Here is an 18,918-nt window from a genome sequence, read left to right on the forward strand (position 1 = left end):
CACATAAACAAACTGAGAATGAACGAGTTTCATTACAGTGTCATTCATTTCTTTGACTACTTGTGACTTATATATCAGAAATCACAATGCTATCATCAAACATTATACTCAGCTCTCTGTCAGCTAACAGCTTGATCAGGCCCACCTTTACTTTTGGTAGAAGCCGAGAAACAGGTACCACCTGACTTGTGAGAGGATGTGCTATCCAGTCATTAGAATCTGTTTAATATTCTAAATTTTTGGTTTGGTGCCCCAGAGGTTTTCATAGTGTGGGTAATGTGTCTTAGTAAGATGTGGGGCGGGTCAGGTGTGTGCCTAGTTATGTGAAGAGGAAGGAGAATTGTCTTGCACTTGGAGCACAGGCACATCTCTAGGCAGATCCGGTCCAGGAAGTAGCCCTGGAAATGGACTCTGGCAACTCCGCCTGTGTTCCAGGCCCTGGGCTCTGTCCACCCAGTCTGAACACTGATGCTTGAGGAAGAGAGCTCTGCAGCCAGGGACGGGGCTGCAGCTCCTCACGTTGGACCGTGAACTCCTTTTCTGTCCCCAGGATGGTTCGTATCATGAGGACGTGGGCTATGGTGTTAGCGAGGGCCTCAAGTCCAAAGCCTTGTCTTTGGAAAAGGCGAGGAAGGAGGCAGTGACCGATGGGCTGAAGCGAGCACTGAGGTAGGCAGATCCTGTTCTTCTCAGCTTTGGGTTATAACACCCACGTGGTTCAGAAGTCGAAATAACACAAGTCTTCCTCCCACCCTTGACCCTGTGCAGCCTGTTTTCCTGCTCTCTTCTGTCTTTCCCCAGTGCTTCTTTATGCTGAGGGCCCACTTTTGGGGGAATAAGTAGTAGAATCCTGTGTTCTCTGTTCTGTACTTGACCTTGCCTTCCCCACCCCTCTCATCAGCAGTGTGTCTTGGAGACCTGTCCACACAGCACATAGATTGTTTCCTCATTCTCTTTAATGCACCTACACAGTTTTTCATTATGTATATGTAACATAGTTAACTTAGTTTCATAGAGCAGGGTTTTTAACCTTTTTTGGGGTCATAGATGCCTTTGAGAATTGAATTACCAGAAAAATACATGTAAAACATGCACTAAAAATTTGCAGTACCATAACTTGTGGGGGCATCCAGATGTCCCAAGTAAAGAGCTTTGGTCGTGGAGGTCTGTGCCCCTAAAGTGTGCATGCTTGCTATTACTGGGGAATTGGAGCAGCCCTTGGGAAACATTCTCTGCTGAGGAGTTCGTGTTCTGCGTTGGGAGGTATAGCTGGTGCGATTTTGTGAGCACTTGCTCAGGCTTTCTGTGCCCACTGCCCCTCCTGCGGGCGGGGTTGTGACTGCTGTGCTCACTGCTGTATTCTCAGCGCCTAATGCACATGTGTAATGAACAGTTCTGAATGCTTATCAGAGTCCATCTCCTCTGCTGTGTTGAGAAGCAGCTTGTACAAAGGCTGTAGCTCTGTTCTCTGATATTCACATATAACGTTCTCAACCCCGTTCCCCTCTTTTCTTACCCGTAGAAGTTTCGGGAATGCACTTGGGAATTGTATTCTGGACAAAGACTACCTGAGGTCGCTAAACAAGTTCCCACACCAGGTATGTTACAAGTGGGGGGTGGAATGCGTCGCAGTAAAGGTGCAACTGATGATGCTTTTGTGTCATGAGTGAGTATTTGGTGATGGAGAGAGGAAAAGCGAAGACTTGGCTATTTAGAGGGTAGTGAAGTCTTGGCTATTTAGAGGGTCTGGAATGTATTTCAGACGTCTTTGAACATAAGAGCCAGCAGGAACCAATTACCTTAATGTACCAATGAGGAAATTGAAGCCTGGAGCATTTGTGTTACTTGTCTCCTATGTAGAGAGAACCGTGCTTGGCAGTGGTCTGTGAGACAGAAGGAGCACAGATCCCTTGCAGCACTGCCATTTCTTACAAACACTCAGAGCCTCACGTGTTCAACCTTCCTGCTCTTCCTCAGCTCGGGTGTCTTTCAGGTTTAGATCTCCCTTGTTTCTGTAGTTGCGTGTCATGTGATCTGCGCGTTTGCCTTCGGAGAATGGGGTCTGGAGTTTAGCGTGCCTGGGCCAGTCAGGCTCCGAAGCATTCCTGTTGCCTGGTGGAGTGTGGCTGCTTCACCTGTGGTTCTTGGGGTCCCTGCAGTGCCGCCACCCTGGGCAGCCTTCCCTCTCTGGTACTAGAGGGGTTCTTTTTCTTGTGCTGCCCGTAATAGAGGTGTGTGTCAATTGGCAGCTGTCAAAACTCCATTTCTTGGGGCTTCTATGGTGGCGCAGTGGTTGAGAGTCCGCCTGCCGATGCAGGGGACACAGGTTTGTGCCCCGGTCTGGGAAGATCCCACATGCCGTGGAGCGGCCGGGCCCGTGAGCCATGGCCGCTGAGCCTGCGCGTCCGGAGCCTGTGCTCCGCAACGGGAGAGGCCACAACAGTGAGAAGCCCACGTCCTACAAAAAACAAAAAAAACCCAAAAAAACTCCATTTCTGTCCTTTTTCTAAATCCTTTTTACATATAATTGGACTCAGTTTGCTAATATTTTGTTAAGGATTTCTGCATCTATATTTATGAGGGATATTGTAGTTTTTTCTGTTTTTAAAACATTGTGGTAAAAAACACATAACATGAAATTTACCATTTTAACCTTTTTTTTTGTGTGTGGTACGCGGGCCTCTCACTGTTGTTGCCTCTCCTGTTGCTGAGCGCAGGCTCCGGACGCGCAGGCTCAGCGGCCATGGCTCACGGGCCCAGCCACTCCGTGGCATGTGGGATCTTCCCGGACCGGGGCACGAACCCGTGTCCCCTGCTTCGGCAGGCAGACTCTCAACCACTGCGCCACCAGGGAAGCCCCATTTTAACCATTTTTAAGCGTACAGTTCAATAGTGAAACACATCTCCAGAACTTACAACATGGAAACCTCTGTACCCATAAAACAACTCTCCTTTTACACCTTCCTTCAGCCCCTAGCAACCACCATTCTACTTTCTGTTTCTATGAATTTGACTATTTTAAATACCTCATATAAGTGCAGTCGTACAATTTATGTCTTTCTGTGACTGGCTGTGTTACTTACGATAATGTCCTCAAGGTTCATCTATGTTTTAGCATGTGTCAGAATTTCCTTCCTAAGGCTGAGTAATATTCCATTGTATGTATATATCACATTTTCTCTATCCCTTCATCCGTCAGTGGATATTTGGGTTGCTTCCATCTCTTGGCTATTGTGAATACTGCTGAAACGACCATGGATGTGCAAATACCTCTTGAGGACTCTTATCATTATTTTGGATATATATCCAGCAGTCAGGTTGCTGGATCGTATGGTGTTTTTTTTTTTAATTTTTTGAGGAACTTCCATACTGTTTTCTATGATGGCTGCACTATTTTGCAGCTCAGCCAACAGTGCACAAGGGTTCTGATTTCGCCACATCCTTGCCAACATGTGTTATTTTCTGTTTTTTTTTTTTTTTTGGTGGCACGTGGGCCTCTCACTGATGGCCTCTCCCGTTGCGGAGCACAGGCTCCAGACGCGCAGGCTCAGCGGCCATGGCTCACGGGCCTAGCTGCTCCGCGACATGTGGGATCTTCCCAGACCGGGGCACGAACCTGCGTCCCCTGCATCAGCAGGCGGACTCTCAACCACTGCGCCACCAGGGAAGCCCATATTTTCTGTTTTTTTGGTAGTAGCCATCCTAATGGGTGTGATTTGAATTTTTCTGATGATTAGTGATGTTGAACATCTTTTCATGTGCTTATTGCCCATTTGTGTATCATCTTTGGAGAAATGTCTACTCAGGTTCTTTGCCCATTTTGTAATTGGGCTATTTGATTTATTTGTTGTCAAGCTGTAGGAGTTCTTTATATATTCTGGCTATTAACTCCTTATCAGAGATATGATTGCAAAGTTTTTTCCCATTCCGTAGCTTGCCTTTTAAGTTTGATATAGCTCCATTTGTATATTTTTGTTTTTTTTGTTGCCTGTACTTTGGTGTCACATCCAAGAAATCATTGCCAAATTCAATGTCATGAAGTTTTTCCCCTGTGTTTTCTTCTTTGAGTTTTATAGTTTTGGGTCTTATATTTAGGTATTTAATCTATCTTGAATTTATTTTTGTATATGATGTAAGATACAGGTCTAACTTCATTCTTTTGCATGTGGATATTCAGTTTTTCCAACATCATTTGTTGAAGAGACTCCTTTCCCCATTGTGTAGTCTTGGCACACTTGCTGAAGATCATTTGGCCATACATGAGGATTCATCTCTGGGCTTTCTGTATTATTACATTGACCTACGCACCTGTCTTTATGGCAGTATCATACTGTTTTGATTATTGAAGCTTTGTAATATATTTGGAAATCAGGAGGTCCTCCATTTTTTTTTTTCAAAATTATTTTTGCTATTTGAGGTCCCTTGAGATTCTTTATAAATTTTAAGGTGAATTTTTTTATTTATGCAAAAAATGCCATTGGAATTTTGATAGGGATTACACTGAATCTGTAGATCACTTTGGTAGTATGCATATCTTAACAATATTAAGTCTTCCAGTTCATGAACATGGGAAGTCTTTCCATCTATTTGTGCCTTCTTTAATTTCTTTCAGCAGTGTTTCATAGTTTTCAGTGTACAAGTCTTTCACCTTGGTTAGGTTTATTCCTAAGTATTTTATTCTTTCTGATGCTATTGTAAATGGAATTGTTGTCTCAACTTTTTGATTGTTCATTATTAGTGTGTAGAGACACAACTGTTATTTATGTGGATTTTGTATCCTGAAACTTTGCTGAATTTATTAATTCTGACAGTTTTTTTTGTTGAGTCTTTAGGGTTTTCTACATAGAAGATCAAATAATCTGCAACCAGAGATAATTTTACTTCTTCCTTTCCAATTTGAATTCCTTTTATTTCTTTTTCTTGCCTAATTGCTCTGGCTAGGACTTCCAATATGTTAAGAAGTAGTGAGAGTGGGCATCCTTGCCTTACTCCTGATCTTCCAGGAAAAGCTTTCAGTCTTCACCATTGAGTATGATGTTAACTGTAGGCTTTTCATATATGGCCTTTATTATGTTGAGGTTGTTTCCTTCTATTCCTAATTTGTTGAATGTTTTTATCATGAAAAAAATACTGAATCTTGTCAGACTTTTTTTTTTTGCATCAATTTAGATGAACAGGTGGTTTTGTTCATGGATCACATTGATTGATTTGTGTATGTCGAACCATCTTTGCATTTCAAGAATAAACCTCTCTTGGTCATGGTGTATAATACTTTTAATGTGCTGTTAAATTTGGTGAGCCGGTATTTCATTGAGGATTTTTGCATCAATATGCATCAGGGATATTGGTCTATAGTTTTCTTGTAGTGTCTTTTTTTCCACCCTCCTCTTATAGTGTTTTTGCCTGGCTTTGGTATCAGAATAATGCTGGCCTCTTAGAATGAACTTGGAAGTGTTCCCTCCTTTTCAGTGTTTTGGAAGGGTTTGACGGTTGGTGTTAATTCTTTAAATGTTTGGTAGAATTTTCCAGTGAAGCCATTTAGTCCTGGGCTTTTTGTTGTTGTTAGGTTTTTGTTTACTAATACACTCTTCTGCTAGTTACTGGTCTATTTCTGTTTCTTCATGATTCAGTCTTGGTAGCTTGTGTGTTTTAGGAATGTATCCATTTCTTCTAGGCTCTCTGATTTGTTGGTGTACAGTTGTTCATAGTATTCATAATTTTTTTTTTTTTTCCGGTACGTGGGCCTCTCACTGCTGTGGCCTCTCCTGTTGCGGGGCACAGGCTCCGGACGCGCAGGCTCAGCGGCCATGGCTCACGGGCCCAGCCGCTCCGTGGCATGTGGGATCTTCCTGGACCGGGGCGTGAACCCGTGCCCCCTGCGTCAGCAGGCGGACTCTCAACCACTGCGCCACCGGGGAAGCCCTGCCCTAAGCTTTATTTCCTATCTTCTCCTAGCTTGTGTCAGCTAGAAACTTCCCTGTTAGTACTGCTTTTGCTGCGTATGTAAGTTTTGGTGTGCTGTGTTTTCAACATTTTCATTTGTCTCAAGATATTTTCTGATTTCCCTTGTGATTTATTTGACCCATTGGTTGTCTTAAGAAAGTACTAATTTCCACGTTTGTGAATTTTCCATTTTTCCTTCTGCCATTGATTTCTAGTTTCATTCCATTGTGATCAGCAGAGATTTTTTTTGCATAATTTGTGTCTTCTTCAATTTCAGACTTGTTTTGTAGCCTAACATGTGGTCTGTCCTGGAGAATGTTCCATTTGCACTTGAGGAGAATGTATGTTCTGCTGTTGTGGGGTGGAGTGTTCTCTATATATGTCTTAGGTCCCTATGGTAGTGTAGTGTTCACATCTTCTGTTTCCTTATTGACCTTCTGTTTGGTTCTGTCCATTACTGAAAGCAGGGTACTGAAGTCTTCTGCTACTACTGTCTTGCTGTGTATTTCTCCTTTCAAATCCGTCAAAGTTTGCTTTACATATTTAGGAGCTCTGATGTTTGGTATATAAGTATTTATAATTGTTATAGCTTCACAGTTAATTGACCCTTTTATTATTATAGAATGTCCTCTTTTGTCTCTTGTAACAGTTTTTGACTTAAAGTCTATTCTTTCTTATATTAGTATAGCCTCCCCTGCTCCCTTTTGGTTACCATTTACATGGAGTATCTCTTTCCATCCTTTCACCTTCAGCCTGTGTTATGTCTTTAGATCTGAAGTGAGTCTAATGTAGGGAGTATGTAGTTGTATCTTGTTTTTTGAATCCATCCAGCCAATCTATGGCTTTTGGTTGGGGAGTTTGATCCATTTACATTTATTATTGATAGGGAAGGGCTTAGTATTATTTTGTTAATCGTTTTCTGTATGTCCTGTAGCTTAGCTTTTTTTTTTTTTGTCCCTTCTTTCCTCTTACTGCTGTCCTTTGTGTTGTGTTGATTCTTTTGGTAGTAACATGATTTGATTCCCTTCTTGTTTACTTTTGTGTATATCCTATAGATATTTTCTTTGTGGTTGCCATTGCAATTATATGAAACATTTTAAAGTTATAACATTCTATTTTAAACTGATAACTTGAATTGCATACAAAAACTCTAGTCCTTTACAACACCACTTTATGTTACTGATGTTACAGATTACATCTTCATATTATTGTATGTCCACCAACATAGATCGTTATGAAAGTTCTAATGGTTTTTACATTTAATATCTGTATTCATTATATAATTTTAATGGTTTTTTTCATTTAAATTCCATGTACCAAAATTATGACGATACAGGTTACCGTTTTTGCCCGTGTATTTACCTTTACTGGAGAGCTTTTTATTTTCATGTTGCTGCCCGGCATCCTTTTGTTTCAGTTCGAAGGATTCCCTTTAGCATTTGTTGTAGAGCAAGTCTAGTGGTAATGAACTCGCTCTGCTTTTGTTTATTTGAAAAAGATCTTAGTTTCTCCATTTTTGAAGGATACTTTTGCTGGATACACTATTCTTGGCTAGTTTTTTCTTTCAGGACTTTGACTATATCATCCCGCTCCATTTTGGCCTGTAAGCGTTCTGCTGGGAAATCTGATCATCGTAGGCAGGCACTCCAGTAAGTGATGATTTGCTCTTCTCTTGCCGTCTTCAGGATTTCTCTGTCTTTTTTTTTAACTGAGATATAACTGACATACAACATTACAGGCCTACCTTGTTTTATAGCGCTTCATTTTATTGCACTTCACAGATAATTGCATTTTTTACAAATTGAAGGTTTGTGGCAACTGCATTGTCAGGTGATGGCTGGCATTTTTTAGCAATAAATTATTTTTTGATTAAGGTGTGTACATTGCTTTTTTTTTGACATAATGCTGTTGCACACTTAACATACTACAGTATAGTGTAAACACAACTGTTACATGCACTAGGAAACCAGAACACTTGTGCGACCTGCTTTATTTCTATGTTTGCTTTATTGTGGAGGTCTGGAACCAATCCTGCAATATCTTTGAGGTATGCCTGCATATTAGTTTCAGTTGTACAACATGACGATTCAGTATTTTTATATATTGCAAGATGATCACCACAGTAAGTGTAGTTAACATCCGTCGCCACACGTAGATGCAGGTTTTTTTGATGAGAACTATCAAGATCTATTCTTTTAGCAACACTCAGATATACAATAGCGTTATTGACTATAGTCACCATGCTGTACATTACATCCCCAGAGCTTATTTATTTTATAACAGGACGTTTGTACCTTTTGACTCCCTTCACCCATTTTGTCCACCCCCCACCCCTGGCAACCACCAGTCTGTTCTCTTTATCTGTGAGCTCAGTTTTTTTTTGTTTGTTTATAGAGTCCACATATAAGTGAGATCATATGGTATTTATTTTTCTCTCTGAATTATTTCACTTAGCACATTGTCCTCAGGATCCATCCATGTTATTGCAAGTGGCAAAATTTTCTTTATGCCTGAATAATGTTCCGTTGTAGATATATATACTACATTCTTTATCGGTGGGCATTTAGGTTGCTTCCATGTCTTGGCTGTTATAAGTAACGCTGCAGTGAAAATGGGGGAGCATATCTTTCTGGGTTACTGTTTTTCTTTTCTTTGGATAAATACCCAGAGGTGAAATTGCTGCATCATATGGTAGTTCTATTTTCTAATTTATTATTATAATTATTATTATTTCTAGTTTCTAATTTATTCAGGAAACTGTTTTCCATAGTTTTTCCCATAGTGGCTATGCCAGTTTACAGTCCCACCAGCAGTGCACAAGGGTTCCCTTTTCTCCACATTCTCACCAGCACTTGTTGTCTCTTGTCTTTTTGATAATAGCCATTCTGACAGGCGTGAGGTGCTATCTTATTGTGGTTTTGATTTTCATTTCCCTGATGGTGAGTGATGTTGAGTATCTATCTTTTTATGTACCTGTTGGGCATCTGTATGTCTTCTTTGAAAGCGTATCTGTGCAGATCTTCTGCCCATTTTTTAATTGGATTGTTTTGTTTTGTTTTGGTTTTGCTTTTGAGTTGTATGAGTTCTTTATACGTTTTGAATGTTAATGCTTTAGCAGTTACATCATTTGTAAGCTTTTTCTCCCATTCAGTAGGTTGCCTTTTCACTTTGTTAATTGCTTCCTTTGCTGTCAGAAGCTTTTTAGTTTGATATAGTCCCACTTGTTTATTTTTGCTTTTGTTGTTTTTGCTCTTTGGTGTCAAATACAAAAAAAATCACCATCAAGACCAATGTCAAGGAGCTTATTGCCTGTATTTTCTTCTGGGAGTTTTACGGTTTCAGGTCTTTAATCCAGTGTTAATTTTTGTGTATGGTGTAAGTGGTCCAGTTTAATTCTTTTGCATGTGACTGTCCAGTTTTTTTTTTGTTTTAATAAATTTATTTTTGGCTGTGTTGGGTCTTCGTTGCTGCGCACGGGCTTTCTCTAGTTGCAGTGAGCGGGGGCTACTCTTTGTTGCGGTGCGTGGGCTTCTCATTGCAGTGGCTTCTCTTGTTGCAGAGCATGGGCTCTAGGTGCGTGGGCTTCAGTAGTCGTGGCATACGGGCTCAGTAGTTGTGGCTCACAGGCTCTAGAGCGCAGGCTCAGTAGTTGTGGCGCACGGGCTTAGTTGTTCTGCAGCATGTAGGATCTTCCCGGACCAGGGCTCGAAGCCATGTCCCTGCATTGGCAGGTGGATTCTCAACCACTGCGCCACCAGGGAAGCCCTGTTTAACTTATTTACTTCTCAATGTCAGTATGAAATCTCACAGTATAATTTTCATTTTCATGTTATCATCTTTATCCAAAATGTAGTCATCTCAATCCCTCATATTCCTTTATTCTGTCAGCATCCTATTATTAAGTGAGAGAGAAGTTCTCCCATGTGAAAAATCTCTGGGTTTCTGTAGTGTGATGATGTGTGATCCTTTCCATTAAAAAAAAAGTAGACGGCATCAGATCTGGTTGCCGAGAAAAGATTCAAATTAGATTTTACAGAGCATTTGCCCTCAATAAAAACTGAAGTATGATTCCTTATCAAAACTTCATTAATACATAATGGCATAGGTGGAAAATGAAATTGTTTTATTCCTCATATAATTAAAATGACTTGAACTTATGGATCCCTTGTCCCAGCTTCTTAGGACCTAGAAGGAATGATGGATAGAGGATTGTGAAATGCCATTTTTCAGGTATCTAGATCCTTGAGGAAGGGGAAGAGCAGTTGGAAGAAGTTTTTTTTTCTCCCCTTTTTTTCCCTCATTAGCTGCCTCTTGAAGTGGATTTAACTAAAGCAAAGAGACAAGACTTTGAACCATCTGTGGAACAAGCCAGATATAGCAGCTGCCGACAGAACCTGACTCTCGGACCCCCCAAAGCACAGGAGGTGACGTCCCCTTGCAGACCAAGCCACCACGCTGTGATGCAGGGGACGAGGACAGCAGCTCCGGGTGTGGGCTGCGTGCCCTCCCCGCCCCTGCTCCTTCCCAGGTGTTTCCCCCTGCCTCCCACTCCTGCCTTCACTTCAGAGCCAGCACACTGGCTGGCCCGTGTGCTCCCTTGGGAGCTGTGTGTTGCTGCTCACCGGTTAACTCAGGAACTCACCTCCCTGTCGCTCTCCTGATGCAGAAGCCCGACCTCCGCTGCCACAGAGAGCAATGCCACGTACCAGCGGAAGCTCCGGCAAAGACAGCTGCAGCAGCGGTTCCGGGAGCAGATGGAGAAGCAGCAGCAGGAACCCCTGTCTGGCCCACCTGCCAAGAAGCAGGGTCCTGGTGAGAGGACGGAGCACGGGCTCTGGGGGCAACTGCTCTCCCCATTCTGCAGCAGGTCGGGTCCACATACAGCACAGAGGCGGCCACGGGCTCAAACCGTCACGTCCTGCCTCACCATTCCCCGTGACTGAAGGAAGACACTGGTCTTTTGGGCGAAGGAGATGGGCCCTGACATAACCTGGAACTACTTGTCTCAGGGGACAGAGCTTCTTTTCGCCTCAGTTACTTCGGCCACGTGTACATGAGAAAGCCTTTCTGAGCTTTTTTTTTTTAACTTATTTTTTTAACTTTTGGCTGTGTTGGGTCTTTGTTGCTGTGCACGGGGGCTTTCTCTAGTTGTGGTGACGGGGGCTACTCTTCGTTGCGGTGTGCGGGCTCATTGCAGTGGCTTCTCTTGTTGCAGAGCACGGGCTTCAGTCATTGTGGCACGTGGGCTCAGTAGTTGTGGCTCGCGGGCTCTAGAGCGCAGGCTCAGTAGTTGTGGCGCACGGGCATTGTTGCTCTGTGGCACGTGGGATCTTCCCGGACCGGACTTGAACCCATGTCCCTTCCACTGGCAGGTGGATTCTTAACCACTGCACCACCAAGGAAGCCCCTGAGCTGTCTGTCTCTGAACATAAAGCAAAGTTGGGTTTGAAGAGAATGGGTTTTTGGGCAATTCTTTATCCCTTAACTTTTTATTTCAGAGTCCAGGTTCAGTGGGAGTAGTAGATACAGATTTTCTTGGAGTCTTTCTCAGAGACTAGAAACAAAGAAAGACCAAGTGGATTTTTGCCCAGCTTCTCCCTAAAAATTACGAAGAAGTTTCCGAGGACTTGCTTCACGTTTAGTTCTTTATAATTCCCCTCAGCAGTACTGACAGGCTGAGGTTAATGTAGGGGGAAAAACCCCAAAAAACTTACTGTGCTGGAGATGTTCTTACTAAGAATTACTATTCTAGGTCGTCAGCTTCCAAACCATTGCAGAAGCTCTGGGGGTCAGGGGTGGAGGAGTCGTCGTCTCCAGGACCTCCCCCACCCCGAATCACACAGTCATCATCTTGGTTTTACATATTCATTTCTGCTTAAGATTTTGATTGAGCAAGGGTTATAGCTTCAAATAAAAACTGGACAAAACGGCTTACAGTAACTCTTCCGTTTCTGCTAAAGGAGAAACAAACTTCTCAGGTTTTTTTTCGCAGTTTGATGAGAAGAAAGAATATAGTATCGTCAGTCCTATTTTATATAGATCCGTAGGTAGGACCAGGATGCAAGGTCCCGAGTTCTGCTGGCCGCGCCGATGAGTGTAACCCCAGGTGGCTTTGCGCGCACTCCCAAGGCCGTCCCCGGCCCAGCTTGGTTACGTGGTTTTGTCCTTTCTCTGCAGCAGCGCTGCCACCGGTGCCACCTGCCGGAACTGCTGCTTCAGAGCCGCTCACCCAGACAGACGTGCTTCCAGGTCAGGAGGGCTAAAGGAATGGCTTCAGTCCTAATCAGTAAATACCTATCAAGTGTCTGTAAGTTACTGTGCTGCATACTTTCCGTCGTCACAAATACATTTCAAAAGAGGCATAAAATATCTTCATTTCCATTGGTTTTGTAGAAAGTGCTGACTGATAGCACATATAGCACATATGCAGCGCCTCTACTGTCCGGACCTGCGAGAGGCTTTGGTGTACTTTCATGGGTCGGGGAAAGAGAAATTCCAAACGCCATCGTAGAGAGCATTCACGATTCGGCACCTCTCACGACCTGTTATTTTTCCAGCACCTCGTTTGTTGATGCTGCATTTGCTTGTGACCTCTGTCCTTGCAGACAGTCTTGAAATGTGGGACATGGCTCTAGATGCAGGGGACAGTGTGGTCAAGCCCTTGTCTAAACCAGAACCGCCGCAGGCCCCTGCCACCTCCGTCCTGCAGAACGAGATGGAGACCCGGAACAGGACCCCACAGAGCCTTTGCCACCAGAATCCACAGGCAAAATCTGGACCCTGGCACCTTCAAACTTACAACCTTAACCAACACATAACAGGTAGCAAAGTGTTTTAGGAGCAGAAATGGAAGGGAGAACCTGGGTATATATATAATTCTATGAATCTTAAAGAAAGAATGACATTCCATTTTAAGAAGTTGGAGGGGACTCGTGCCAGACCAGTAGCAGTCTAAGAAAATGGAGTGTAACTGGATTAAGAGTTGCAAGTCTTCCTTGGAGTCCTGACCTGAGGTGCAGCTCTTTCTAGCTGATTGATAGAAGTGGGACACTGAAGCATGGCTGCATTAAGAGCTTTCCTCTTGAAAGCAGGCCTGTCGTGATCTCTACCGCAGCTTGGTCTAGTGTTAACAGAGGGACCTGTCCCCCTCATAACAATTTTCGTTCTTGGCCTTTAGTTTAAAGTAGGACAGTAACTAATGCGATTCAGAAGTTTTTAGCTGTCAGTTTATTCCTTATTTTTACATCGTGGCAGCTGTATGTGAACAGTTTTCTCTTCTCCATAGGAGACTGTGATTCATATAGGAAGAACCAGGACACGAAGAAAAGGAAATTGGATCCATCTTGACCAAGGCTCCGTTCACCTCACTGGATTCTGTCACAAAGGGACTTTCAAAAACTGCTTGTTGGTCATGAAATGACTCATCATTCCTAGGGAATGAGCGTATTACCTCCGGGGATTTACCTTGCTTCATGCTCAACTTCGCCAGACGATTTCACTATTGGAACCTGACGCAGATCAAGCTGGGCAGGTTGGGAAGCCCTGCGGAGATTAAACGCACACCTTTTCTTTGGCTCTTCACTATTTATTCCTAAGCTTTCATGTTAATAAAGGTAGAAATTCTAGGAATCACAGTGGCCACTTTCCCCACGCACCAACCTCAACAGCGGCCTGCGGTATGTCACTCTGTGTGACCTCTGACCCCTTTCGCTGCCCCTCATCTACAACCATCTGTCACTTACTTACAGGCTCATCATGAAACTACCTCCATTTTTTCCTAATAAGGAAATAATCTAAGACCAAAGAAAAGGCATTTTAAGAAAGCAAAATAAAATCCTACTTTGTAACAAAATAACAGGCATACCTCTTTCTTTTTATTGCACTTCGCAGATTTTTAAACAAATTGAAGGTTTTTGGCAATCCTGTGTTGAGCGTTTTCCCAACAGCATTTTAAAGTATATCGTTTTAGGGACTTCCCTGGTGGTCCAGCGGCTAAGACTCCACACTCCCAAGGCAGGGGGCCCGGGTTCGATCCATGGCCAGGGAACTAGATCCCGCATGCCACCACTAAGACCCAGTGCAGCCAAGTAAATAAATATTTTTTAAAAATATATTCTTAAAAAAAAGGTATATATTGTTTTAGATACAATGCTACTGCAGACGTCACAGGCTATAGTGTAAACAACGTTTACATGTGCTGGAAAACCACAGAAATCTGCATGACAGAAGCAGCTGTTTAGCTATTTCGGATGTGCGATTATCAACCACCTTAAATTCTTTTAGTGTTCTTTAGATGTTTCATAATCCTTTCCCCCAACTAATGAGTGTGCAGTTTTACTTTCTAAGGGCATTTTGGGTTGGGCCTTGTACCCAGTCTTGAGTTTGTTGGAGCACAGGCCCACCTGGGAAGCTGTGCCCCTAGGCCACCGCCACGCCTCTGGAAGACGAGCACGGGGCTTTCCCTGACCTCCCGCCACCTCACCTGAGCTGCACAGCTTGGGGCGTAGGTTCATCTTCTGATTTTCATATCCTTACCATGGTCTTCAGAAAATATATCTTGCCTGTCTGCAGCATCTTAGTTCAGGTCAGAACTGCTGCTGTTAAAAAAAAGAAAAGGTCCCGGAGATAGGAATCCAGTTATAAATCGCACACAAGTCCAATCAGAGCTAATGAGATTACGAAAAAGACATGTGCTGAAAATGAAACCCCACAGCTCAAGAAAAGCAAGTCTGGTTTATTTGAATGGTTTCATCTACAAAGGTAACAAACGGAAGCAGAAAGCGTGACCCCGGGGGTTTATCCCAAACGCACGGGTTGACAGGCTGCCAAGAATCCCCAAGGTTTGAATTTAGTCTGTTTTTTTAAACAGTGTACATTGTTAAATAATGTAAGGAAAACACTTATAATTCAGAAAGAATTTTTTTAATGTGGAAAAAGATACTCAAAGTGTACTATTAACACAAAAATAATTTAAACAGTTCAGTAGCACTAGGTTCATTCCTCTAGGCTTCAGTTATTTCATCCACAGGAGGGGAAAAAACAGTAAATAAAAGCAGTTCCTACTTTCCATCTGTGAGTGAAGAGATCTCAAAATGATTAAACCAAAGAAACAAAACAGTCACGTGCTGCACTCTGGCTCCTCTTTCCTCTGCTGCAAAGCCCTGCCTCCTTGCCCAGGGGTCCGTTCCCCACTTCCCTGGCGCTTCTTGTTCTGTCCTTACTCTTGTCATCTCCCGAGGATTATAAGCAGAGAAAAAGTAAGTAAACAGTTTCGAAGCAAAGCTTGGAACGCCTGCCCTTTTCACTTCTACCTTTCTACTACCTTCAGCTCTCATTTGCATCTTTGGGGTCTCGGCTAACTTAAAGAAAATGACCACCGGAGGACAGGACAGCCATCCAGGCTCTTCCTGTCATGGGGATTCCTGGGATGTGCCACTGAGGTGGGTAAGAGGTTGGAATAAGTCAGTTTCCCAGCTCAAGAGTCAAGAAGCACCCCAAAATTAAGAGTCCTGGCTTCTTTCCCCACCTTCTGGGAGAACAGAGATCCCAAACTCAGGCAATGAGGAGAGTATTTCCTGAAAGTTCTGAAAGTAACAGAACTGCCCATTACAACTAGGCACAGCACTAAATAATACTGGTTGGTTGCAGTTATTACTTCAGGGGAATATCTGTTTACAGAGAACGTGAGAATATCAGCTGTTAATTCTAGAAATAAGGTGGCGCAAGAGATTATGATCCTGCAACCATTTGGACATTATATAGGAAGTGGGTAGGAATAAGCATTCTTTCCTACAATGCTTAAATTCAGATGTGGGTCCACTTTCCACAAACTACAGTACCCCAAGCTGAGAAATACACGGGACATTTGCACCAAGAGGGAAGCAATCCAAATGATTTTTCTTAGAACAACTTTCTCCATCTGTGACACTTCACTATCATGTTTCCCAGCTTAAAAACTAGCGCCCCCCCCCCCAACCCCACCCCGTACCCTTCCCTTTATATTCAGCCATTTCTTCCAGGTCTCCTCTGCTCAAGCCCAGCTCAGGTAAGTAAGGCTTATGGCAGCCACTGGCCAAGCATCACCTATCTTCAAAACAAGTCTGTTCTCCCATCCCGTAGTCTTTCTTTTTCTTTCATCACTTATCGCATACCACGCTCAATCTTGTAAATTGCCCGATTTTGTGACAACACCCCTCCTCACCTGTCCTGAAACAGAGTTTTCTGCTTTTAACCACTACTGTCAACTTCTCACCTGCTCATCTTACACCTGCTCTAGACAAAACTGTTGAATGACTTGAAAAAAAATACTCCTTCAATTTCCTTATTGCATAATCCACTGCTGGGTCACATGGACCCGAGGTTTCCTTCCGTACGCCCTTTTGCTGACTGGGGTCTGATGAGAAGTTGATGTTAACGGCAGAAGCAATAGAAGTCCAAGGCACTAAAACATCCAGCGAGCAATACTGGGAGAACAGAAGTATTCAAGTACAGTAACTTATACAATTTTACATTCACATTTATTTATCTAATACAATGGAAATACAAAGGAGAAAGTAAAGTCTCAATAGGTAAAGGACAGAACTAGCTTTTTTCAACTTTTTAAACCTTTCATATCTTACTTTTAAAACTACTGTTGTCCAACAACATTTATATATCACAGTGTTTCCACATCAAAACTGATGGCAAAGTTACATGTCCGCAGGGAACTTACTTTTGTTTTCCTAATGGCTAATGCTGCAGTCAAAGCTGCGAATACCATCTGCTTAAAGCACTAATGACCTATCGTAAGAGAGGGTTGGAACCTCCGTCCCCTGCTGTTTTCACTGGGTTCTAAAGACTGGCTGGGGTGGGGACAGGGTAGGAGAGAGCCCAATAGTTTCGTTTTTTGTCTTGCGGTTTATGTTCTTGAGGGGATAAGGGACTTGCGCTGGGTAACAAGATTAAGAGCCCCACTACTTGAGAACACAGATGGGCTTTGCTTTTCCACTGAGCTCTCTAGAGGCCTTCTGACCAACACGATTCTCTTTCCAAGCGCTCACTGTTGGGGAGAGATGATAAAGCATACACAAGAAACCTGCTCTTTCTTTCCTCCTCATCCCACTCCAATAAACGGTGAAAGCACAGGGAGATTCTCCACTCTGAGGGCTCTAAGCGGTATTAAACACATTCCTGTCTGGCGAGAAATAACCAGTTAAATGCAGCGCTAGTAGTTAGTAGGTAGGCTCCTTTCCCATCCCCCTTCCACCTGCCCCTCACCACTCCACCTCCTGCCCCCAATCTACTCCGTCAACGCCTCTAGGTCTAAGTGGTCCTCAGGTTGGAACCTGGAGGGTTGCTGATGGACTTCTGCAAGGTGCTGATGTTGAAGTTCTGTAAGGAGGCAGTTCCCACAGGTTGGAACTGGCTAAGTGGCTGCGTTGCTGGGCCGCCCGTGCCGCTCCACTGCGTGCCAAAGGGGGGGGTTGGGAAACCGTACTGCTGCGGGGGGCACATGGGCTTGGGGAAGTGGCCTAGAGAGGTAGCTGATGCTGCAGAGATGGGGGCGGAGCCACCCAGGGTTGAGGTCATGGAGACGCACAGCTGACCAGGTGCGGAGAACTTCCTCGCCATGCCAGGGCCCTGAGGAGAGAACAATGCCATGTGAAGCTGCTGTGGGTGTGAAATGGGTGGAACTGAGACAAAATTCCAGAAGCGGGCTGCTCTCATCTTGCAGGGGACACTGAAAACAACACCCAGACAACCTTCCATCATAATTATTGGCTCTTTATATTTATCAAATACTTGTTCTGATTGGAGGTGGGTGGTGTCGTATGTGTGTAGTTCAGAGTGTGAAAGGAAAAGGGAAGAAAAAACTGAGCTGACCGATACAGAGCTCGGGATTCAGGGCAGGAAAACTAAAAGGGGACCTGGGTGATTTTTGTCTTGTTTTCTTAAAAGTGTTAAAACTCATGAGCTACCGAAGAAGGTCCCTCATACGAGCGAGACATGTGCTCACTGATACTCTGATGGATCCGGAAAATGGCAAAAGGGGCAGACTGACCTCGTAACTCATGTGTCCTTTGCTTCCTCTCCTGCCTGAGAGATTCATGGCGTCTCGGGCCCAGTTGTCCACCAACTTGTGCAGGTCATCTGTGAACGTGCCCTTCCTGCTGGACGTCATGGCAGGAGGCTGAGCCTGGGCGGCCTGGCTGTTCACTGTTCCCCCAACGGTGTTTGTGCTGCTGGTCCCTAAAGTCAGAAAAAGAAACAGAGTACAACCATTAAAAGAGGCTTGGGTTGTAATTTCAGGGAGAGGAAAAAGTTCCGAGGATGATGAATGGCAAACCACGGAATGGGGAGGGTGAAGTGGGAAGCCATGCAAGAAAAGGAAGGTTCCAAGGTTCTTATGTAGCCAAATGCTCTGGCACCACAGGCTAATGGAAACAGGTTCTCTTCAGGAGCTCCAGATGAGGCTGAGCAACTCCGGATGAGGGAAGGTACAGAGGGCGGGGACCTCCTCCTGCCCATTCTCATGGCATCCTGGAGCGCAGACACTCGCTCTGGGCCTCCGTGCCCAGCATCACCTGGGGGGGAGGAGAGCTGTGCGGTGTGGCCAGTGAGGCTGGCTGCTCCAGAATGCTGCAGAACAGGGCAAGAGAAGGGGATCCCTGGAGCACTGGGCAGGGTTCATGGAGGAGTTAAAGGAACGCAAAGACAAGCCCCAGGAAAGATGGGCTCCCAAACCATGTGGGACCATCATGGTCTTCAGCCATTCTTTCACAGAAAGGGGCGACAAGAGAAAGCGTGCTCTGGTCGGAAGCCTTTTTCACCTGGACCCATAAACATGAACTGCAAACGCAAACTTGCGAGAGTTAAGGCTTCAACGTCTCCCCGTTTCCTTTGAGTAAAGAACCAGGAGCGCTCAGGAGGAAGGCTCTCTACGGTGTGCCTGAGTCTTTCAGCTCCAGGAAGGCGTGGCTTCCCAAAGATGACCTC

The 18,918-nt window shown here is 44.1% G+C and overlaps 2 protein-coding genes across 20 annotated transcripts in view; one reads left to right on the forward strand and one right to left on the reverse strand.

The window, feature by feature from the left end:
- The window catches only part of RAD52 (RAD52 DNA repair protein), a 52,242-nt gene extending 38,444 nt beyond the window's left edge, over nt 1-13,798 (forward strand). For 13 of the 19 annotated variants that reach the window (XM_024733043.1, XM_024733038.1, XM_024733040.1 and 10 more), the window contains 7 exons: nt 551-669; nt 1,523-1,598; nt 10,248-10,471; nt 10,610-10,755; nt 12,121-12,192; nt 12,549-12,764; nt 13,229-13,798. In XM_024733043.1, coding sequence (XP_024588811.1) covers nt 551-669; nt 1,523-1,598; nt 10,248-10,471; nt 10,610-10,755; nt 12,121-12,192; nt 12,549-12,764; nt 13,229-13,290 — 915 coding nt within the window. In that variant the 3' untranslated portion in view covers nt 13,291-13,798. Of the gene's footprint in view, nt 1-550; nt 670-1,522; nt 1,599-7,511; nt 7,593-10,247; nt 10,472-10,609; nt 10,756-12,120; nt 12,512-12,548; nt 12,765-13,228 lie in introns of those variants that run through there. The other 6 variants (XM_024733046.1, XM_024733052.1, XM_024733051.1 and 3 more) reach the window with 6 other exon arrangements.
- Nucleotides 13,799-14,657: 859 nt separating this feature from the next.
- LOC112391919 (serine/threonine-protein kinase WNK1-like) overlaps nt 14,658-18,918 on the reverse strand; it is a 139,978-nt gene continuing 135,717 nt past the window's right edge. The window contains 2 exon segments of the mRNA XM_024733484.1: nt 14,658-17,562; nt 17,984-18,171. Coding sequence (XP_024589252.1) covers nt 17,245-17,562; nt 17,984-18,171 — 506 coding nt within the window. The 3' untranslated portion in view covers nt 14,658-17,244.

Source organism: Neophocaena asiaeorientalis, unplaced genomic scaffold (assembly GCF_003031525.2).
Source record: "Neophocaena asiaeorientalis asiaeorientalis breed wild unplaced genomic scaffold, Neophocaena_asiaeorientalis_V1.1 scaffold150, whole genome shotgun sequence".
Classification (NCBI taxonomy): domain Eukaryota; kingdom Metazoa; phylum Chordata; class Mammalia; order Artiodactyla; family Phocoenidae; genus Neophocaena; species Neophocaena asiaeorientalis.